Source organism: Martes martes, assembly GCF_963455335.1.
Source record: "Martes martes genome assembly, chromosome: 4".
NCBI classification, from domain to species: Eukaryota; Metazoa; Chordata; class Mammalia; order Carnivora; family Mustelidae; genus Martes; species Martes martes.
In genome coordinates this window covers 146,399,192-146,423,841 of record NC_137891.1, presented here as the reverse complement: position 1 = coordinate 146,423,841, position 24,650 = coordinate 146,399,192, and the positions used below count along the sequence as shown (strand labels likewise).

The following is a 24,650-nucleotide window of genomic DNA, read 5'->3' as shown; positions in this document are numbered from 1 at the left end:
TATTATTTGCCCCAGAGGTACAGGTCTGTAAATCATCAGGCTTACACATTTCACAGCATTCACCATAGCACATACCCTTGCCAATGTCCATAACCCAGCTACCCTCCCCCTCCCCCTTCCCCACCAGTAAATTTTTTGGATGGCTCTTCTCTAATCTCTGACCTCAGACAGTGAGATCCTCCAGGGTACAGCCCTGGATTTTCTACTTTTTTCTACAGTTATTTATTTATTTGAGAGAGACAGAGCACATCTGCATGCATTGTGGGGAGGGGCAGAGGAAGAGGGAGAGAGAATCTCAAGCAGATTCCCCACTGAGGGCAAAGTCCAATGATGTAGGGCTCATTCCCATGACACTGAGATCAGAACTTGAGTCAAAACCGAGAGTCAGATGCCCAACTGATAGAGCCACCCAGGTGCCTCTTCTCTCTCTTTAAATCTAGATGAACTCATCCAGTTTTGTGGCATTTTTTTCTTCAAATTTCTTAGAGGAGTTGATTGAACATGTTAACATTTCCTGTTTCTTAGTGAGGGAATTAGCCAGAAGATGGTGTGCCAGGTTGAAAAATGTACAGGGATTGTTGGCCCAAGTAGCTAGTTGCAGGTGCTGGTTTATTTCACAGAGCTGTAAACTTGTCATAACCATAAAACTGCCACACTTTTATCAATTGGCATGGGTTAATATTTTGAATATTGATTCAGAACCATTTTCACACATGAACTATTAATCAGAAAGAAGGGATATATCTGAGAAATAAGCAATAAGCAAATTGCCTTGTGTCAATTAAATGAACCAAGCAACAAGGTTTTATCCCCTGATTAGAAGTCAGTTAGCATGTAGACCCTGAACCGTCTCAAGCATGTCACCTCCTTATTACCCCATAAAGTGCTCCTTTTCCTTAAGGAGTTACCAGTAAATTTCTTCAGCACAAAGCAGAGATGCTAAACACCCAGGTGTTTCATTCCTAGTTCAAGACATTTTTTTTTTCTTTCTTAATCCTTCCTTTTGGCTGCAGCATATGTAAAAGTTTATGGCATCTTTTTAAAAACACAGACAACTCCCAAATTTAAATCTCTAACTTAGACATCTTTCACGAATTCTAGATACTCCATCAGCCTTCACACCACTCCCATTTGGTTGTCTAAACACATTATGCTCCAAACCAAACTGACAGTTTCTCTCTGCAAATCTGCTTTTCCTGAAGTCAACTGCATCTCAATAAAAAGTGGCAACCTGTCCTTTCAGTTGTTCGGGTCCCAAACACAGAGACATCTCTGAGTCCCTTCTCTACTTCCAAATGCTATCCTGAATCCAAACGCATCTCAAGTCTACCACGTGTGTTCCTCCAGGCTCCCATCATCTCTCTCACGTTACTGCAATGAGCTCCTAACGGGTCCCTGATTTATCCCTCCGCACTTCTTCTTTCATGACTTCAGCCAGGATGATTCTTTAAATACAATCCGATCATTCTATTCTTGTGCTCAAAACCTCTCATTCATTCTTAAAAATCTGTCAGAGGAAATGCCAGAGCTCTTGGGACGGTCTACAGGAGCCCCCGAGCTATTTGGCCCGCCCCTTGTCATGTCTCTGACCTCATCTCCTACTACACCCTGCTCCAGCTGCACAGTCTTCCTGCTCTTCTGTCCCCACATCTGGGAGGTTCCTGCCTCAGGTATTTGCATGCCTTCTCCCCTCTCCCCACAACATTCTTACGCTAGACACACTTGGCTCTCATCTACTTGACATCTTTGGAGTCACCTGTGAACACTTTAAAATTGCAACTGCTACTGCCTCCACTTGCTTGATTCTCTTTCCTCATGTTATATTTTTCCATAACATTTACTACCATACCATTCCACAGAGTGGGTATTTCATTATTTACATATTTACCATCTGTCTCCTCTGATCAGAGTGCAACCTTCATAAGCATAGGTATATTGGTCAGTTTTGTCTACCGTTATAACCCCAGCACCTAGAACAGGGCCCGGCACATAAAAGGCACTCCCATATTTTTTAATACTGGATGATTTGAATGCGTCCATCTTCTAACTAGAGTGTTTCATGTATTGAGTTAATAATGTTTACTGATATATTAAATTTTACACCTGCTATTTCATTACATACTTTTTGTATGTTCTATTTTTCCCCCTCATCTTCCTCTTTCTTCTTTGTTTTCTGTTTGTTTGGAAGGAATATGTGCTATCTTTTAATAGTTATCCTAGTATGTTTTGTTTTATTTTATTTTATTTTATTTTATTTTATTTTATTTTATTTGACAGAGATCACAGGAAGGCAGAGAGGCAGGCAGAGAGAGAGGAAGGGAAGCAGGCTCCCTGCTGAGCAGAGAGCCCAGTATCTTACTGTGTTTCAAATTTTAATGGTAACATACAGGAAAAAGCACAAATCTTAAGGGTCAAGCTCAATGGATTTTCCCAAATCTAACATATTCATCTAAAAACCTAACACTGCCAGTGCCCCTGAGCCCTTCCCATGCTCTGTTCTAGTCCTTGTTCCCTCCCACAAGGGGAGCCACCATTGTACCGCCCAATATCAGAGGTCAGTTCTGCTCATTTCTGAACTTCATGTTAATAGAATGATTCAGAATGTTCTCTTGGTGTTGCCTACTTCTCTTCAAAACTATGTGACATTCATCCGTGCTGTTGCGTATGGCTGTAATTTGTTCATTCCCGTAACGATTCCATTGTGTGAACATGCTACATTTATCCTTTCTACTTTAGATGGACATGTGGATGGTTTCCAGTTTGAGGTTATTATAAAAAGTTCTGCTGTGAACATCTTGTATATGTCTTGGTAAATTGAAGTATGCATTTCTATTGGGTATAAGAATAGGCATGGGGTTGCTAGTCATAGGATATGCATATGCTGGGCTTTAATAGATACTGCCAGACAGTTTTCCAAAGCGATTACCCCAGTTACAGTCCCAGCCATGTAGGAGAGTTCTAGTTCTTCCATAACTTCACAAAGACTTGATATTTTTAGTGGTTTTTATTTTAGCCATTTGGGTGGGCGGGTAGTGATATCACATTGTAGGTTTCATTTGCATTTCCCAGAGACTTAATGAAGGTGAACAGCTCCTCCATAATGTATTTACCTTTTGAATCTCTTCTTGAATGAAGTACCTCTTCTTTTCCCAATGTCTCTCAATTTCTATTTCTGATTTCTACTTTGTGTTTTCTGGATACAGTGATGTTTATAGAAGATTTATATATTCCATATTGGAGTCCTTCGTCAAATATATGTATAAATCAAGTAACTCCTCCCACTCTGTGCCTTGCTTTTCACTCTGGTATCTTTGGATGAATATATTCTAGCTACTCTTCTAAAGCTAGCATAAATCACTATTGTTACTCACAATTAAAGACCTTAGAATGCTTTGAGTTACCTTCCCAAAGTATGTGCTATTAATGCTCAATATTTTTTCCCCTCTCCACAGTTTGATGTTATTGTTTTATTCGGTTGACACTTTTGCTATTCTTTCTTGTATCCAAAATTCTCCATCTGGGATCATCTTCTTTCTGCCTGAACTAAACGCTTTAGAATCTCCATCAGAAGGTTTTATTTTGTGATTAAAATCTCTTTTTATTTGTTTGCAAATACCACATTTTTTCCTCTATTCCTGACATGCATTTTCACTAGTTATACAAATCTGGGTAGACATTCAATATCTTTCAGCAGCATTGTATTCAAGTTATACACTCTTGTTTTTGAGAACTCAGCAATCAGCCTGCTTGTTTCTTTCTGGGTGACTGGCCTTTTCCTTTGTCTGCTCTTAAGATATTTTAAGATATTTTCTTATTCTTCAATATCCTTCTATTTCCTTAAGGTATAACTAGGTGTGGAGTTCTTTTATTTATGCTGCTTGAGAACTTAAGGGCTTCTGGATGTACAAATTGATATTTTTCAACAATTCTAAAAAATTATCAGGCATTATCTCTTTATTTTTTTTCCTCCTTTCCACTCTTTCTAGGATCCTTTTGTAGAACTCTGATTTGGTGCTATTTTAAGTCTTCTCCTTTTATCCTTGAGGATTCTTTTTTTTTTAAATTTTTTATTTCTTTTCAGCGTAACAGTATTCATTGTTTTTGCACCACACCCAGTGCTCCATGCAATCCGTGCCCTCCCTAATACCCACCATCTAGTTCCCCCAACCTCCCATTCCCTGCCCCTTCAAAACCCTCAGGTTGTTTTTCAGAGTCCATAGTCTCTCATGGTTCACCTCCCCTTCCAATTTCCCTCAACTCCCTTCTCCTCTCCATCTCCCCTTGTCTTCCATGTTATTTGTTATGTTCCACAAATAAGTGAAACCATATGATAATTGACTCTCTCTGCTTGACTTATTTCACTCAGCATAATCTCTTCCTGTCCCGTCCATGTTGCTACAAAAGTTGGGTATTCATCCTTTCTGATGGAGGCATAATACTCTATAGTGACAGTGTATATGGACCACATCTTCCTTATCCATTCATCTGTTGAAGGGCATCTTGGTTCTTTCCACAGTTTGGCAACTGTGGCCATGGCTGCTATAAACATTGGGGTACAGATGGCCCTTCTTTTCACTACATCTGTATCTTTGGGGTAAATACCCAGTAGTGCAATTGCAGGGTCATAGGGAAGCTCTATTTTTAATTTCTTGAGGAGTCTCCACACTGTTCTCCAAAGTGGCTGCACCAACTTGCATTCCCACCAACAGCGTAAGAGGGTTATCCTTGAGGATTCTTATCCTCTCTTTCATTCTTTCCTATCGTTTCCTCTGTGGAATATATTTTGGATAATTTCTCTAGATTTATCTTCTCATTCCTTAATTTCTTCACCTGTGCCTAATCTGATGTATAATTAATTCACTTCTTTCTATATCAATTTATCAAATTATTTATCTTTTTCAAATCTGTTTATTCCTTCATATTTTTTAATTTTTGAAATATATTAAATACTATGCTTTGTGTTTAATAATTCTAATATCTGTACCATCTTGCAGGTTGGCTCCTAGAGTCTGTTGTTCCACTGGTTTTCAGTCACTGTGACTTGTTTGCTTGTGTGTTTAGTAATTTTTGTCTATGAACTGTTAATTTTTAGAAGTATATATTGTGGAATTATTTAAACCTGGGATAGAAGTTTGTTCCATCAAAGAGGATTTTTTTTGCTTCTACCAGTTGTCTGGGAGTGCTACCAAGAGCTACCAAGATACCATGTTAGATTACATTAGCCTTCTTTTGGACCACACACATAGTGGTAGGGATTTGAATTGCTGGTGGACATGAGGATCAGCTTATGGTAATCATTCTTTTTTCTTCGCCTAGCACCAAGTTTCCTTTGACTACAAGGGTTTATGTTGTGTTAATTTTTTTCAACCAGAAGTGATACTTTTATTTCATTCATTTTTCCAAGAGGCCTATTTGCATAGAAGAAGTATAGAAAGACACTCTATTGTATTTTTTTCTTCTCAAAACTTTCTGATTTTATGCCCATTCTCCTTGACTAAACATTTTGTGCTACTCAAACAAGTACTGCAAAGAACTATTAATGAACTCAGCAACTCCCATTGTGCTTTAGCAGCATGTACAGATTACTCAGAATAATCCTTTTTGGACTATTTTCCTCATGGTATAATCTTTAAATCTATAGTGACTCCTCATGGACAGTAAATAATTGCATGAAAATAGCTTTCAGCCCCATATTCAAGGCTCTCCTGTAACTCTTCAGTTCACTTCAGCTGGTCTTCTTCTCACTTCTGGTTTGTTTGTTTGTTTGTTTCCCTGTATTCCAGATTAAGTCTACCTACTTCTCAATTTAAGGCATGGTTTTTTATTTTATGCCACTTTTGTGCTTTCTCATGTGTCATTAGTATCAAAATGTCTTTTTCTCCCTTTTCCATTTATTTTTGAAGAAATTTGTATTGTGTTCAGAACACTTGAAATCTTTTTGTAACGAATTTATAAGTACACAATATAGTATTTTTTACTATAGGCACAGTCTTATTCATTCTCTGTAGACATAATCCTGTGAGGTCCTGACTTCATACAGGAGTTCCCAATTATAAACTCACTTGGGGCAGACCCTGGGATATAGCTCCTGTCCTCTGCATATCACACAGTCAAAACAGGAGCTCAAGAGATTCAGATCTCAGTAAAAACCCCTAGGGCAAGAGTAGCTCTGGCACTCACCTTCCAGGGTTCCTGGTTCCTGTGAGTATATGGATGCTTTCTTTTTACATCTGTTCTGTGATGCTTTAATACATTTTCCAAAAATTTATTCTTTACTTTTCTTAGTCAAGAGAATAATTCATGTTGTCAAATCTACCGTAGTTTCACTGAAGTTGGATTTATTCTTTTACTTCTTTCTTTAACTAAGTTTCATTGGGGGATCTCCAGTGTGCCAGACACTGGGCCAGGTTGCAGAAATACAGAGAAAAATACCAAATGGTCTCTGATCACATGGTGCCCACCATGTACCATGGGAGACAAACACATACCCCATGTATTATAATGTAAGGTATGCTATACTTTTTTTAGAGAAGGAAATAAATAACTAAATAAATAAATAACTAACAGTTATTTATTTTTAGAGAAGGAAATAAATAACTAAATAAATAAATAACTAACAGTTAGTGATCACATGAAATATACACTTTACAAACATTGACAAATAGCCCTGGAAAATAATATCAACCCCATTTGTACATGAAACCCTGTAAGTTTCCTAAGATGATGGGCTTAGTATATAGGGGGCCTTGGTCCCAGAAATGCTTAACTGTAAAGCCTAATATGGAGATGCGGTCACTTGGTTGCTGTTTTAGTGCCACAGAAACAGAAAGAGTGGGGAATTGTGGTCCCTGGGGAGCAGGGAAGAGGAGGATGGACAGAGGTAAGGGAGACCTCAGAAGAAGTGTCTTCTGAGATAGAACTTAAAGGATGCCTAGGACATCAGCAGGTAGAGAATTCCAGACAGAGATCAGGCGAAATAACAGGGACATATAAACACTTAAAACAGGATATGCAGAATACAGCAGAGTATACAGGGAAGGACCTGTGAGGCAAGGATGTGGCCATTTAGCCCAGAAGCATATTTTAAGGGACCTGGAGTTCATCTTATGATCACTGCATGTTTATTCTTCTTATAACTGGTTTGTAACACACGAAATGTCAGTGGTCTGCCATGGTTTATTGGGCTGGAGTGGATATCTCTTTTCTTTGTGTACCCAATACCTATTCCTCTCTGGTCTTCTACTTCTAAATCCAGTGCTCTTTCCATGACTGCACAACTGCCCCATGAGGGTAAGTTTCCTAGCACATAATAAATGTTCAATAAATATTTATAAAAGAAAGTAACATCTTAGACACCCACAACTTGTAAATCATGTGATGACGGTGAACAGAACCAGGAAGAAAGGCAACTTACAGTGGCCTAGGGAGTGCCTGGCCAGCTTCGGGTCTTGGAGGCAAACCTTTGTCTGGGTGGCATCGCTCACAGGGCCCTGCTTCCTGGGCAGCATGCTCCTGCGGCCTCCGAGGACTTTCATCACCTGCTTTCTTCCCAGCATCCCTCCACGCATGGCCCCCTAAATACATGCAATAGGGAGAGTGCTATAGAGCTCTGACTTACCTGCTCCATTTCCCACTTACTTGTGCTTTTCTTCCGTCATTCATGCTTCACAGATAGCAAGGATTTATTGTGGTACTGAATGCAGTCCCCCTAGACAAAGTTTCACAAGGATGCACACCAAGTCTTTGGCTCACCTCTGAATGGCCATGGAATGCCCAGGGGAGGCAGCCCCACAGGAGGCCACAGCATGTAACAGAGAAGGTTCTTCAAATATCTTATCTCACCTCATCGCCAGGACCCCCCACTGGGAAAATATCACTAGTCCACATGATAAAGAGTTTTGAAAGGTTAAATAACAGGTCTCCAAACCCTCTGGTCTCCTAGCCAGTGGTCTACTAAGGCAGAATTTGAGCCCTGTGCTCTTGACCACCAAGGGATGCTGTGTTCCTTTTGCCTGATATTTCTTCTGGCCCCCTGCCGTTCTGTTCCTCTGTACTTCCTTTCCCTTTCCCTCCCTGCAGTGTTGGTAAGACATGAATGCTGAGTTCCGGAGATAGAGAGACACCATGGGCATGGTGGCCTACACACTGATCATGGAGACAAGACACACAAACATTAAGGTACCACGTGGCAAGGGCCATTTGCAGCTGTGTTGTTCACTGAGACAGAAACGGAGGAGGGGAGGTCCACAGGGTGGAGGAAGACTTCCAAAGCAGATCTTATTAAAGAGTACTTTAAAATGAAAGGAAGAGATTGACAAAGGGGATAAAGGGACAAATCAGCACGAGCAAACACATGGGTATCTGGAGAAGTTAGGGTCCTCAGACAGGTGTACGGAAGCTGATGCTGAAGGAAGACTGGAAGGGACAGGTTGAAAAGACGAGGTGAGAAAGATGTGACAGAATGAGGCTGAGTAATGCAGGGTCTCGTGTGCAAGGTTCAATGGGGGCCTCACTGAGCCCCAGGCAGCGATCTGAGCAGATGTGCATTTCAGAAAGCTCTGGATGGATTTCCAGGAATAGACACCAGAAACCAAGGAGAATTACCCCCTTTCTGGCTATTTATCAGATGGTGGATAGGAGAGGAGATTATTGTCCTTCTGATGGCAAGTTGGACAGGTGCATTGACTATGACAATACATCTGAAAGCAGTCAGAAGAAGCCGAAGTACTTAACAGTTATAAAGTATGGGATTTCCTGAGCTCTTGGTGTGGTCTGGACAAACTAAAAGGAGGGGCGTTTTTTCAAGTCACACAGCCAAGAATGAATTTTTTAACGGGGAAAAATGACAAAGTAATAAGTCAGAGTTTCACACAAATGCAGTGACTGCCTTCCTTCACTGTGGCCCCTAATAAGGCCGTGTGTGGGTTCCCCTTGGCCTGTCCTTGGGAATGCTTCCTAGGGTCAGTTTGAATTTGTATCTACTGATGTACCATTTACACCTGACCCCAAAAAGCACTGCCCAGCTACACCACCCACTCCTTTTACCTAACATAATCCAAATCACCTACAACAATTTCCAAAACTCAAATCCACATCACAAAAGCAGGAATATGTCCCTTTGGTGGCAGCCTGACCCCATACCTGGCTCTTGTCAAATGGCCAGCACTGATAAAGAACATATCCCTGCTTTTGCTCTTTCATGGTCAATGTCCATAACCGTGACTTCCCCATTGTCTTTCTCATGCTCCTGATAACCCCTTTCTGATCTCTGGCCCCATCACCCACTTATGGCCTTGTCCTCTCTCTGGCCTCAGGATGCAATGCCCCTTCCCTAACTCTGGTCCCCTTCTTCCACAATTACTGACTTAATTCTTCCTTGAATTATGCTGTTTTGTGGAACTCTATAAACACACAGCCTTGGCCCTGAACCCTGTGGGCCTACCCACCAGTTCAGGCCCACACCACCACCAAGCTGCTTAATTTTTCCAAGCCCTGCAGCTGGGACTGGAGCAATCTGATATTCTACGATAGGCATATCTCAAATAGGTTTTCGGAATGTTCTGAGCATTAGTAGCAGCACTGGTGATATCGATAATTTAAGCCTCTGACCACCCTAGCTGTTTTGAGGGGGACAATGCCAATTGGATAGGAGTATACACATGCATACAGTATTTACTAATAAGTAATAATTAAGAATACCTTACATTTTTATGGTATGTCATGGTCTACAAAGCGCTTTCACATACATTATCTTATCAACATAAACCAGACAGAATCTGGGTGGGACTGGGGATGGTAATTGAGTAGGGATGATTTGTTCTTCTATTACAGATGAAATGACTGAGCTCAAAGGTAAGTTGTTCTTCTAAGTAGGGCCCTCCAGCACACACCTTAAGGAGGCCCTCCTTCTGGGGTTGTTCAATTGGAGGATGCAACACCCGAATGAGTGTCTATGTTTTGCCCTCTGGATGCCTTGCTGAACTCATACTAGACCCAGCCCCACCCCTAAGGCCTGCTTTATGGCTAATAAATGGACACCTGAGGCTAGAGCTCAGGGTTACTGTCAAGTTCATTTCTTTGAGAAAACACCCAACACCCCAGGGTCTTCTGACGCTGTCTATAGAGAGCTGCTGCCTCAGGCTCTAAAAAGTCACTCCATGAACTACTCCCATGACATCCCTGAACTTTTACTGTTTGGCCCTGAACCCTAGAACACTGATACCTTGAAAAGATGACTTGAAGGTAGATCTTTTTCTGGTTTTTGAGGTTCTACTTCACATGGATCTTTTTCCTTCTCCTTTTTATCTTCATCTTCATCTTCATGTTTAGGGCTTAGATGTGAGGAGATAACAAGGGAAAAGTGAGGTTTAGAGTGTTTAGATCATAGTGTACTACCCAATCCTAAAAGAAATGAATGGAAAAAGTGAATGTAAACAACTGAATAATTCCTCTTCTCTCCCTACCTTCTTCTAAGATGAGGATCAGGTCACCCATTAGATTATTTCACCGAGTTTCTACCCACTCCAATCAATGCCAGAAGGAATCCCTGCTTAAAATCTCCTAGGAACTCCCCATTGCCTGTAGGCTAAAATATAAACTCACGGTGATGTGGTCGCAACCTTTCTTTCCAACCCCACCTCCTTCTGCTCCTTCCCTCCACTTTTGCTCTAGACTCACATTGCCCAAACCAACCATCCTGGTTCGAGCAACTCTCCCTTTTTAGTTGCATTTCTCTTGACAGACATGCCTTCTGCATCTTGCTGGAGAACATCAAACCCTTCTCAATTTGTCTGAATCATCTTACTTCTGAGAATCCTTCCCTGATTCTCCCAGTCATACCTTCTTATCGGCTGCCCCAACACTTTGTCATTCTATTTGTATTATAAAGCACTGTTTATGGATCGGCCTCCAGTTCTTCCACTTTGCCTTGTAAATGAACAATCAAGTTATAAAGCGGCGGAGCTCCGCTATTTCTATATGTATTCCCAGCACCAATGCTGTGTGATCTAGAGCAGCAATAGCATGGGGCCTGGCACAGGGTGGTACTCAGATAGTCTTCCCTAAGGAAATGAAGGACCACCACGCACCACCATATAGACATCAGCTGCATTGGACGGAGTATGAGAGAGAGACAAGGTGGACAGTGTCTTGAGAAACCTGAGGTCCAAGGAGAGAATGCTGAGGAGTCATCAACCCCCAGATGAGGACTTCTGTTCTGGCACAGAACGGAAAGTCATTCATACAGAAGGCAGAAAAAAAGGAGCCCTCAAAGAAACTCAGAAGAGGAGGTCAACAAGGGAGGAAAAGCACCAGAGACAGTACTGTTCTGAAAGACAATGGAAAGAGTTGTCAGGAGTTTCATTCATTCACGTAATTACTGAGCACTGTGCCCACCAGTAAGGCCATCTGCTTGTTCCATGATGATCAGGGGCGGTGAGGGAGGGCTGGCTTCTAATCTCCACTATAGATCCCTCTTTCTGAAAGTCCACGATTAACCTTTCATAAAAAAAAATAAATCGTATTTTCTCATTCATAAATGAAAGGTCACAATGCCAATGTCCATGGTTGCCAGGAGAATGAAATGTGAGAAAAATGTGGAAAGCCTAGCATTGTTCAGAGCACATAATGGACCTGCAATAATTGTTGGGATCCTTGTCTTCATGGAAACATTTGCTGTGTTAGAATTACCCAGTTCTTATTCCTCATTGCACATTGTTGGTATTTCTCCTACAACATTAGCTGCTTGTTGATGTACATGCCCTTGGTAATCCATCTTAACTTGTCAGGTCTTGTCCAGTAACTTATAACTGGATCTCCATAAGTAATTACCAAATTAAATTCAATATGGTGACTTCTAGGGATACTATGAGGGGATGGAGTACGTTATCTCTGCTTTGAAACTCTTTGTGGCTCCCTCTGACCTAGAATATAAAGTCTAAATCTGTGCTCTCCACCTGCGGCCACTGTCCATGTATGGATATCGTGCATTTGTAATGTATCCGGTCCAGACTGAGCTATAACATATATTTGGGTCTTGAAGAATTAGAGAAAAAAGGCTATAAAATACCTCAGTAATAGTTATTATATTGTTTACATGTCAAAATGACAATATTTTGGTTATACGGGGATTAATAAAACATATAATTTCACCTGTTTCTTTTCACATTTTTAAATTTAATTTAATGTTATGTTAGTCACCATATAGTATGTCATTAGTTTTTGATGTAGTGTTCCACGATTCACTGTGTGCATATAACCCCCAGTGCTCCATGCAATCCGTGCCCTCCTTAATACCCATCACAGGCTCACCCATCCCCCCCCAAAACCCTCAGTTTGTTTCTCAGAGTCCACAGTCTCTCATGGTTTGTCTCCCTCTCTGTTCCCCCTCATTTTTCTCTTCTGTCTCCTAATGTCCTGCATGCTATTCCTTGTGTTCCACAAATAAGTGAAACCATACGATAACTGACTTTCTTTGCTTGATTTATTTCATTTAGCATAATCTCCTCCAGTCCCGTCCAAGTTGATGGAAAAGCTGGGTTTCCTTTTTACTTTTTAACATTTGGCTACCAGAAAAATTTTAAATGACATCTGTGCTTTGCCTTACAGTTCCATTGGATGGGGATGGTCTAAATGGTAAATTAGGGGGTGCAGGCCCCCCTGGACCCAGCTCTGCATACTCCCCATGGCTTTGTTCCTTCTGCTTCCACACTGCACTTCATGCTCATGCATGAGCCCTGTTTGGGGAGTCCTTGACCGACCTCATGTCTTTGCTCATACTTTTCCTTATGCCTGGAACAATCATTACGACATTTTCACCTGGCCAATTCCTATAGGTCTTTCAAGATTGAATTCAGCTGTCAACTCTTCGAGACAGTATGCCCAGAGTCTCATCTCTGTGTTCCTACAACTACTTAGCAGTGATTATATTGTAACTTCCTACTTAGATGGTCATTTCCCCTCCTCCAAATACTCCCTTTCCCCCATCCATTCTAGCCTCCATGCCCATCTGGAACCAAGGGCAGAGAATATATTCTATTCATTTTTGTATCTCAGAATCTAGCAGCATCTGAAGAGAGTAAAAGCTCAATAAACACTGAATTAACCATGTGACGTGTACCTCCCAAGCGCCCAGCACCATGCTAGATGCTAGAGGGTAGCTATGGGGGGCAAGAATCGAGGCAGACCAGAACTCAAGGACAGACATGAAACATGGTTTCCCCCTTGATCCACTGCTTAGGTGTTTAACCTCAGCCAGGGAATTCTGATACTCGTTTCTCTAGACTTCACCAACCATGTTTCCTCTAATGCATTAAAAGTAACTCCAGGGGAAGAATGATAGACACAGACCCTGAAGAGGGGGGTCAGAGCACAACCTTGCCAAGGCCCTGCTTTGGACCCAGAAGTATGAGAGGTGTCAGGAACACCAAGAACGAGAAACACAGGCCCTTCTCACAAGGAGCTCACATACAAGAAGCAGGGAAGGGAAGGAGAGTCAGGATGAACTGGCACCTTAGCAAACAAATGACATGCAGTGAGGTTAGTGCAAACTTGTGTACCTTGGTGGGGGTGGGTGGGAGGGTCTGGCTACTTCTCTTTGAAGGAGGGGAATTAGGAAGGCTTCTTACAGGTGGGAATGTTTGATGGTCATTAGATATTTACCGGATCATTAAGTTGGAGTGAATTAATGAATTAAGGCAGCAAAGGCACAGAGATTTGAAACAGCATGGTGCATTTTGGAAACTAAGTTCTTTGGCAGTCACATGATGGTTATATGCCTATTTGACTGTATGATTCCCATAGGCCAGGAGCCCCTGAGGGTAGCGGCCGGGTCGCCATCACTGCTACTCCCCCCAGTGGTTAGCAAGTGGCTGGCCCATGCTGGAGACTCAGTAAGTGTTTACCCATGATGGTGGTGTAGGCTAGAACAAGGGAGGAGGGAAAGGCCAGGCAGGACCCTTGAGTACCTTCTCTGTACCAGGCACTTTACCAGGCACTGGGGAAACTGAACCAGCTCAGTCTCTGCAAGCATAGCTGACCCATCTAAGAAAACTGGTTCAGTCAACAGAGGTTGGATTAATGCTTTTCCATTTGAAGATAAAACTCACCTAAGTTCTTGATGGAGACCATTCTTCCAGGGCTGAAAGTAAAGAGGGAAATGGTCATTTTCATAAATCAATCCAAACCATGCCTTTGATGTGTGATTACAGATCATTAGAGACTTGACCAGAAGACCAGGCAGATGAGGTCTCAGGACAGAGCAAAGGTAGACACTGACAACAGAAATTTCCAGAAACCCTGGCCGGTGGAACTGAAGGTAGGTGGAAAAGGAAAAGCAGCATGCCGGAGGGAACGTATAATCTAACTTAGAAGAATGAATTGTTTTCTGCGTGCTTTTCCAGGAATGTGTTTGCAGAATAAAGCTTTCCATCATTTGGGGAAATACACACTTGGGCTATCAGAGCAATGTTTCAGTGGGCAGAAGTGGTAAGACAAATGTGTAAGTCATGCTGGGAATTCTCCCTGGCTGGTCACACACCCCCTGATCCCAAATTCACTGCCAGATGATCTAGATTTGGCCCCGTTAAGATTATGTCCCAGTGACCACAACATAGCTCATTGATTCAGTCATCACACAGATCTGATTCATTATTTTGAAACTAGACAACAACGTTGAAGAAAACAGAAAATAGCTAAGCCTTGAACATGCTGTGACCGAGAACAGCCTAAAAGCTCATTTGTCCTTTGAGGAGGGCCCCGAAGGCCTTCATTCAGGGACGACTGGTTCTTATCTCCCGTATAATTCTAACAACGTGGATGGTAGAGTGACAGGTCAGATGGACCCCTGCTACATTACTGACAGGTTGCTGAACCTCTCTGAGCCTCCAGTCCTCACCTGTAAGAGGCAAGTTGTGATACTAGCTCACCGGGAACATGGAGGATGAAGTGCCGCATTTTTGCATGAGTGCCTGACATACAACAAGGTCTTGGTACAGAATTTTCCATGTGAAAGACTCCCTGCTCAACACAAAGATAATGACAGAGAAATCGAAACTGTCAGAGAACAGGAAACAATGACAGCAGACAGACTTGGGGTTTGGTGGGAAGACAGCTAACTCTGAACACCTAACAAAAGCCTAACATCATCTTTGTTTATCTTTTTTTAAGATTTAGCACAAGTAGGCTGAGAGGCAGGCAGAGGGAGAGGGAGAAGCAGGCTCTCCGCTGAGCAGAGAGCCCGATGCGGGGCTCGATCCCAGGACCCTGAGATCATGACCTGAGCCGAAGTCAGACACTTAACCGAATGAACCACCCAGGCACCCTAAGGGACTAGGAGCGTCTTATAAAGAAGACCGTGAACTGTAGCCATTCAATCCCTTATGTTCCAGAGGATTCCTTGTCATGAAGACAGGGTAAGATCAGATCTCATTTGCTGAGACAAGAATACTGAGATGAAGGCAATACATGTCTGAAAGTTAAGATTTAAAATTTAAAAACATATTTCTAAATTTTAAAGGAGTCTGCTGGAGATTCTCTCTCCCCCCACCATCTCTCTCTCTCTCAAATAAATAAATGTTTTTAAAACAAGTTAAAAATACTTTTATGTTTTTTTTTCTTTTGAATGGGATAAACTCTAGTTATTTACAGAGTTTACTTGTGCAGAAAAGTTTATTATTTTGGAGATATTGCCAGATAATTGAAGCATTTTAATAGAATGTTTCCACTTTCATTAATAAGAATAATAATTTATAGTTTTCTAGCTAGAAAGTGTACCACAAATGAACAGGCCTTTCCAGTAGGTGTAAGAAAACAAGCAGAAAGATGAAAGATCTGGACTAAATGAACATTGTGAGAAACAAGTGAACCTTCATGGACCCAGTTACAACACGAGGTGAGGTCCTACTGTGTGCCAGGCTCTGTACTGGGAGCTTAGCTACTTTGAGTTCTCTCAGCAACTCAGTGAAACAAGTACAAACTCCCTTATTTATTGAGCATCTACTACAGCAAATGTGGTCACCACAGGGCATCTGCTTCCTGCCCTCATGGAGAAGACGCCATTTTCCAGAAGACCCAGCAGGAGCCCAGAGAGGCAAAATGCCTGGGAGAGGTGCGGGCATTTACCTTCGCACGGGTTCCCTGAATTTACCTCACTCTCATTTCCACAATGACCCAGATGTGGATACTTCTACTATTCTATCTTACAGGTGAGGAAATGGAGGTTCGAGATCACAGGGTCAGGTGCTGGGACTGGGGCCAGTAGGGACTCTGCTTGGGCTCTAATCAAGTGGCTCCAGGGGGGCACCTTGCACTGTGCCCACCAGGAGCCAGAAAATGTGCCTTCAGAGGGCGGGCCGTCCTCCCGAAAGCGCAGGAGGTACAAATTTGGCTTGGGCCACAGCACTCCTCTCTCTGAAGGGACCGTTATTAAAGTCCAGCTGATGCTGTTCGCCACAGATAACGGGCCGGGAATGGATTAGGGCCAGCTTCTCCCTCCCCCCCACACCACGTTTTCTATCTCTGTTATTACAGGCGACAGAATCTTAGCAGCTGGAGTCTTGGAAAAGCCTCAGGAATCGGGAGAAAACCGAAAACAAAGACCTCCCTCCTGGTTCCTAAAAGAAACAACTCTACCGTCAGTTCTGCATACCTGTTATAGTTATGAAGTTGGTAAAAAGAGGGAACAATACCTTTCGGGGTTCTTCAATTTCGACTTCATAAGTTGCTAAAATAAACATGAAAAAAATGATGTCAGAGGCTGTTTATTCACCCATTTCTTACAGCACCCAGGATTCAAGCAATTATGCAGGACGGCAGAGTTCAGTTTTCTCAGCCTCCGGAACACGGAGTGGTGTGAGGCTTTGTCTGCGTGGGGAGTTCTCGGGTCACTGACCATGGCTTTTATCTCTGTGGGGATTTCCAGGATGGAATGTATGGTCAGTGAAAACATGTGAAACAATTTTCAGTTTCCTGTTTCAGTAAATAGATATACATACTCCATGCTGAAGAGACAGCACTGAAATTTAGTGGTTTGCAATCAGAAAGGGAACATGAGAGGGAAAGGAGAGGAAAAAAGCCCCCCTCCAAAAAAAAAAAAAAAAAGAAAGAAAGAAAAGAAAAGGAAAAAGGGGAAAAAAAAAGCCTAGTTCCCACTTCAACAAAATGAACTCCACAGCACACTCATAAGTGTTTTTGTTCCTTGACTGTTTTGTTTCCCGAGCACAGCTTGAAAAGAGGAGACTGGCCACCAACTGAGGTTTGAATTCCTTTTGGATTTTTTCCTGATCATTCTGTGGATTTTATTGAATGATGTGACACTAACCTTCATTAATAACAAACACAAGTAGTGGCAAGAACGTGGGTTCAGAGCCCAGTCCTGCCACTTCCTACCTGAGGGATTGCAGACAAATTACTTCATTTCCTAGAGTCTCAGTTTGCTCACTTGAGAAATGCAGTCAATTAGTACCTGCCTTACACAGTTAATGGGGAGATTAAAGGAGATGATGTAAAAAAATGGGACATGCCTAGCAGAGCACCGGATATTGTCTAGAAAGTGATGGGTTTTTGATAAAATTACTTATTTGATTTTTTTTTGCTGAAATGTCATCTCTGAAAGTTTCCCCCTACGGTTAATGAATATGCATGCATAATAAGTAGGACTCCCCCTGTTTTTCTTCTCTTTCTTGCTGCTAGGTTCCTGAAGCTTTAGTTTAGAAAAGTGACCAAGAAACATGTTGCATTTTTTTTAAGTAGGCTCCAAGCCCACTGTGGGGCCCGAAGAAGAGCCCAATCTCATGACCCTGAGATCAACACCTGAGCTGAGACCAAGAGTCAGATGCTTAACTAAGTGAACCAGCCACGTTGCATTTCAAGGTCATTATTATTCTACACATAAAATCCATTGATAAAACAAATGAAATCCTAGGTTTTCTTTAGGCACTGCCTGTACGTGATTGCTTGACACAAAGACCTAAAATTCTCTGTGGATGATTCATACTATGCACTTCAACTGGAGCCATTGTATACTTTTATTTTTACTGATTTTTGAATCAAAATATTATTTTGCCATTTTACTTTAAAACCTTTGTTTAGCTACTAACACACAATGAATATTTGCTTATGATGCAGTTTGCTCCATGTCCATTCCAAATATGGATTTCTTTTCCAATTTTAAGAATGATAATCTCCCTCCCTCAATTGATGTATCATTCTTTGTGTTACAAAGAAATAACACATCATGATCTTTTTGCTTCTCACTGTCACCTGGAGAGAGGGGAAATATTATTCTTAGAAATGGGGAAACCAAGGCTCAGAGGAAGCTTACTTGTCAAGGCTACTACACAAAAATACACACTGAATTAATAATGCATTCATAACTTGATTATGATGTTTTAACAAACCAGACGTTCTCCAAAGTTTTGCCATCACAACTTGCTCCCATGGAAGAAATATAAAAGACAAAGGACTCTACCCCATGGGGTCAGGAAAGGACAGGGAATCATATCTGGAGGATATGACCCACAGCACTGGAGCCCATTCTCTCCACTGACGAGCTTTGTTCCCGCTGGGGGAAAAGGACACTCATCGCAAGATGGTCCTCAGTACCCTCCAACTGCTGGCCCCATAACATGACCACAGCTTGCAGACTTTTTCTCCAAGTACTAACTCGTTGTGTGACCTTGGAAAACTAGGAGGTGAGAGCACTGTTACTAATAATATAAAAACAATAATAAAAAGCAACAAACATTTTTTATACTTATAAATACTAGGAACTGTGCTAAGTGTTTAAATGTATGACCTCACTTAATTCACTCAGTGATCACTACTGACACTGGTATTTCACCGATGAGGAGGCAGATGCCCAAAGAGTGAAGTAACTTGCCCAAAGTCACTCCATTAACAAATGGCTTTCAAACTTCCTCCCAGCTACGGAATCATTCATTTGAGTGGAATATTGCCCATGGGCACACACAGAACTTCTCTGGTTGATGTCATGCTCAAAGTCTCCAGTACCCCTCAGGACCATCCTAGGGCCTAGGAAGCACAGTCTGAATGGGTGGTCTAGATGACCTCTGAGGACAATTCTGCAGAACTTCCAGAACAGCCTAAATCCTGCTTACTCACATTCTATATAAAAGGGCAATGCCTCAGAAAGGCACCCATGCTGAACTATGCACTCCTAAAGGGACGGTCTTTGTTTTCCTGGCATTGTTTAAGGGACAATCTCGTGTACAACGGTGACAATGAAAGCCAACCACTTCATCTTTCCCCTTGTTTTCCTCCCTCCCTCTCCCCCTCTCCTCCAGAAAGGTAGTACTTAGATTCCTCACCCTTGGTGGGTGAGGAACGATTCCCTTTGAGTTAATCTTTGTAGAAGATGTGAGACTTACCTTAAGGTTGATTGATGGATTGAATGATTTTTATTTATGGATATCCAACTGCTCCAACATCATGAAAGTCAATGTTTCCTCCATTAAATTCCCTTTTGCAATTTTGTAAGGGAGAATATATTTTTTTTTTTTGCAATTTTCCAATCCATAAACATGGTATATCTCCCCTATTTATGGAGGTTTCCTTTGAATTATTTCATCAGCAATTTGTAGTTTTCAAATTTAAGTCTTACATTTTGTTAATTTAAGTCTTGCAACAATTTCTCTTTCTTTAGCTTTTGTGAATGTTACAGTATTTTCTGATTTTAGTGTGTTCATTGCTAGCATATAGAAATAGGATTTTAAAATTCTATTTTGTATCCTGTGACCTTGTTGAACTCATTTGTTAGTTCTAAGATTTTTTTTTTTTTTTTTGTAAATTCCCTGGGATTTTCTACCTAGACAATCCTGTCATCTGCAAATAAGGACAGTTTAATTCTTTGATTTGTATTCATTTGATTTCCTTTTCTTAACTTACTACACTGGCTAGAAGTTCCAGCACTATGTTGAATAGGAGTGGTAAGAGTGGACATCCTTGGGGCACCTGGGTGGCTCGATCATTAAGTGTCTGCTTTCTGCTCAGGTCACGATCCCAGGGTCCTGGGATTGAGCCCCCTGTCAGGCTCCCTGCTCAGCACGAAGCCTGCTTCTTCCTCTCCCACTCCTCCTGCTTGTATTCCCTTTATTGCTGTTTCTCTCTGTCAAATAAATAAATGAAATCTTAAAAAAAACAAAAAACAAAAAACAAAAAAACAAGTGACCATCCCACCTAGTTCCCAGTCTCCAGGGAAAGTATTCAATATTTCTCCATTAAGCATATTAGCTATTAGTTTTTATTTGTTTGTTTGCAAATGCTCTTTTTTTCAAGTGAGAAAGTTGCCCTCTATTCCTATTTTTCTGAGGGTTTTTTTTTAAATCATAAATGGGTATTAAATTTGTCAAATGCTTTTCCTGCATGGATTGATATGATTGTGTGATTTTTCTTCTTTAGCCTTTCAATAAAGAGTTCATTGACTGATTTTTTTGAGTGATCTTTGAATATTGAACTAGCTCTGCATCCCTGGAATAAACAGCATTCTGTTGTGGTATAATTCCATTTTATGTCTTGCTGAATTCTATTTGCTAATATTTTGCAAAGGATTTTTGTGACTTTGCTCCTGAAGGGTGTTAATCTGCACTGTCTCTGTCTGGTTTGCTATCAGGGTAATACCAGCTTCTTGAATCAGTAAGGGTTTCCTACTCTTCCATTTTTCTTGGAAAGATTGTACAGAATTAGTGTTAATTCATTTTTAAACATTTGGCAGAATTCTCCAGTGAAATCTCCCAGGACTTTGAGATGGTCTTTTTCAGAGTTCTATTTTCTGTTAATTAATTTATTTATAAATTTTAATTCCAGTATAGTTAACATACAGTGTTTTAGGGTTTTTGTTGTTGTTGTTTGTTTGCTTTAGTTTTAAAATTATAGATTCAGTGTCCTTAACAGTTACAGGGCTATCCAAATGATTTATATTGAGTGATTTGAGGTAATCTGAGTTTTTGAGGAATTGTTCCATCTTTAAGTTGTCAAATTAAGACGTGTAGATTTATTCATAATATCCTCTTATTGTCCTTTTGAAGTGTGCAAAGTTTGTAATGATATCTTTGTTTCATTCTTGATATTGTTCATTTGTGTCTTCTTTCTGTTTCTTTGTTAGTCTTGCTAGAGGTTTGTCAATTTTATTGATCTTTTCAAAGAACAAGCTTTTGCTTTCATTGATTTTCTCTACACTTTTCTGTTTTTAATTTTATTTATTTTCTTAATCTTTATTCTTTCCTCCCTTCCACTTGCTTTAGATTTATTTTTCTATTCTATTCTATTCTGTAATTTTCTATTCTTATGTTCTTGAGGTAGGATCTTAGATTTAAAGATTTTCCTCTTTAATGTAAGCATTTAGTGCTATTAATTTATCTTCTGCATTCCTTAGGCTCTGTCCCAAGGATTTTTATATGTTTTCATTTTTGTTCAGTTCAATATGTATTTTGATTTCCTTTTAGAAGCGTGTGCTTTTGTTTCTAAGTGTTTAGAGAGTTTTCTGTTATCCTTTGGTTACTGATTTCTAGCCTGATTACATTGTGGTAAAAAACACACTATGATTTCAGTTTTTCAAAATGCACTGTTGTAAGGCCTAGAATAAGGTCAATCTTGTATATGTTTATGGATGCTCGAAAGTATATGTATTCTGCTCCTGGTGCACCTTCTATAGATATCAATTAGATCCTGTTACTGATGGTGTTGCTGAATTCTTCTGTATCCTTGCTGATTTTCTGAGTAGGTGTTCTGTCAATGTGGACAGAGGGGTGTTAAAGTCTCAAACTATGAGTCCATTTGTCTATTTTTTTCTTTCAGTTTGTGCTTCACATATATTACAGCTCTGGAGCTTGGTGCACACACACTTAAGATTGTTTTGTCTTCTTGATGGATTGACCCTATTATCATTACATAATGTCCCTCTGCATCTCTTGTAATTTTCTTTGCTCTGAAATTTACTTTATCAGTTATTAATATAGTCACACCAATATTCTTTAGATTAAATTTACATCTTCCAATCTCTCTCTTTTAATTGGCATATTTAGGCAATTTACATGTAATTTAATTAATGTAATTACTGATATATTAGAGCTTAAGTCTGCCCTTTATTTTTTATTTTCTGTTTGGGTTTTTTTGGCTTCTCTGTTATATATTTCCTGCCTTCTTGTGGGTTACTTGAACATTTTTTAGAATTATTTTATATTTACCTATAGTTTTTGTTTTATATTTTTTAAAGATCTCACTGTATAGCTGTTTCAGTGGTTCCTCTAGGGATTACACTACATATACATGTACCATCACAGTCTACTGGTATGGACATTTTATCAGTTCATGTGAAGTATAGAAACCTTATTTCCCTCTATGTCCCTTAACACTTTCCTTATAATGGTCTTGTGTATTTCTCTTATACACATTTAGAACTATATCAGATAATGTTAAGAATTTTTGCTTCAACTATCAAACATAATTTTAAAAAATCAAAGGAAAGAAAATATGTCACACTCATATTTGTATTCTTTCCATTTTTTCTTTCTCCTGAAGTGAAGGTCCAAGGTACTTCCTTTTATCATTTATTTTCTGTCTAGAAATCTTCCTTTAGCCATTCTTTTAGGATTGGTCTGCTAGAACAAATTTTCTTAGTTTTCCTTCATCTTAGAATATCTTGATTTCCCCTTCAATCTTGAAGGATATTTTCACTGGTAATAGGATTCTGGATTGATAGTTCTTTTCTTCTTGTACTTGAAAAATGTTGTGCCACTTTCTTCTGGCTTTCATGGTTTCCAATGAGAAATTCAGTCATTTAAATTGTTTTTCACCTATAGGTAATATATCATTTCTTTTGCTGCTTTCAAGATTTTACTTTTTATTTTTATTTTTAGAAGTTTGATTATGTTTTTGTGTGGATTGGGTTATCCTGTTTGGGATTTTCTTGGCTTCTTCAATTTTTTGTTTAATGTCTTTTACCAAATTAAGAAAGTTTTCAATTTCTTCAAGTACTTTCAGTAGCATCCTCTTTCCCCTTTCTTTCCAGTACTACAATTTAAGACTTTCATTATAGTCCCACAGGTCCTTGAAGCTCTGTTCATTGTTTTCCCCTGACCAGTTTTCTCCTTATTGTTCAGATTGGGTAATTTCTATCATTTCTTTCAAGTTTATGAATTCTTCTATTCTCCCCATTTTGCTGTTGAGTCCATCCAGTGAGCTTTTAATTTTTCTTATTGTGTTCTTCACTTTTAAGTTTCTATTTCTTTTTCTTTACATCTTCCATTTCTTTGCAGAGGTATCCCATTTCTTCTAAAAATAGAGTGAAACTATTCTTTGTGTGTTTCAATCATGTTCATAATTGTTCACTGAAGTCTTAACAGCTGCTTTAAATTGTCTCTCAGAACATGCTAATATTTCAGTTGTCTCAATGTTGTCATCTATTGATTATCTCTTTTCATTCAAGTTTAGACTTTCTTGATTTGTGGTATGATGAGTAATTTTCTGTTGAAACCTGGGCATTTTAAGTATTATGTTATGAGACTGGATATTATTTAAACGTCTGTTTTAGTTGGCTTTTCTGGTGATAGAAATGGGATGACTTTTTTCTGTCAGCTGAGGGTACACATCTAGGTTCTCCACTTCTTGGCCTTCCAATATCCAACTGAGGGCAAGGCTCCTCACTGCTCCTGGTCAAGGGTGGGCACTCCAGTTCCCCACTCAGCTTTTGCTGATAATATCCTAGTGGTAGGAGTGCTTGTTTTTGCTCCTCATTTACCCTACTTACTGCTGGGTAGTTGTGAAAGTCCTGACTCTCCAATGGGTCTTCTCTAATAACAGCCCAACAGAGAGGAGAAGGGTACTTTTGTTGGATGGGAGACAGGAATACTAGCTCCTCATGAGGTCTTCATTATAGGTGGAGTTTTGTTACTCCTGGAAGGGTTGAAAGTCCAAGCTTCTGACATAGCTTTCTCTGCACCACCTCAGCCAAGGGTTGGGGTGCATAACTGCAGCCTGATAAGGGTGGGTGTCTAGGATCCTCACTCATCACTGGCTGGTGGGGTAGAGCCATAGTTTTTACTGTGATGTTTGGCTAGAGCAAAACAGTTATTGTCTAAGGCTTTTTGTTTTTCTAGACTGCCCCCTTTCTGGTTCTTAGACTAGAGAGAACAGTCTTTCACTGGAGATGTTTCTGTTTGTACCCACTGGTGTTTCTGGATTGCCGGCTTCTTTGGCTCCAAGTCTGGGATAGATGAGGCAAGAAGAAAACCCAAGGAACTCACCTATTCTTACTTGGGTTCCTAGGTCTCTAGCTGCTATACCTTCTTATTTCTAACTTTTCAGAGTCTCCCAGTTTTCTTATGTTTGTTTCACATATGATATCTGACAGTTCTAGTTGTACTTAGCAGAGGGAATAAGGGACAGTATACATGTTCCATCCTTCCAGAAGCAGAATTCCACTTGAATTTAAAGGTATTGTTTTATCAAACTCTCAGAACAATGCCATGAAGGTGATATTATACCCATTTTTCAGATGAAGACACTGAGGTTCAGATGTTATTCATCTACTAAGTGGTATAAAGATAATTGGAAGATAAATGAAGAAAGAGTCAAGTGAATAAATACAAGTGGGGGGAAAAATAGCTCAACCCCTTCTTGTTTGTTCGTTGTTTTTG

General features: G+C 40.3%; 1 protein-coding gene across 4 annotated transcripts in view; it reads right to left on the bottom strand.

The window, feature by feature from the left end:
• The window catches only part of FYB2 (FYN binding protein 2), a gene marked incomplete at its 5' end in the record, with an annotated part of 126,743 nt that overhangs the window by 34,725 nt on the left and 67,368 nt on the right, over positions 1-24,650 (bottom strand). For all 4 annotated transcript variants that reach the window (XR_013966651.1, XM_080800485.1, XM_080800484.1 and 1 more), the window contains 4 exons: positions 7,415-7,574; positions 10,223-10,331; positions 14,106-14,137; positions 16,686-16,720. Coding sequence is in view for 3 of the 4 variants with exons in the window: in XM_080800485.1 (XP_080656611.1) it covers positions 7,415-7,574; positions 10,223-10,331; positions 14,106-14,137; positions 16,686-16,720 (336 nt within the window). The remainder of the gene's footprint in view (positions 1-7,414; positions 7,575-10,222; positions 10,332-14,105; positions 14,138-16,685; positions 16,721-24,650) is intronic.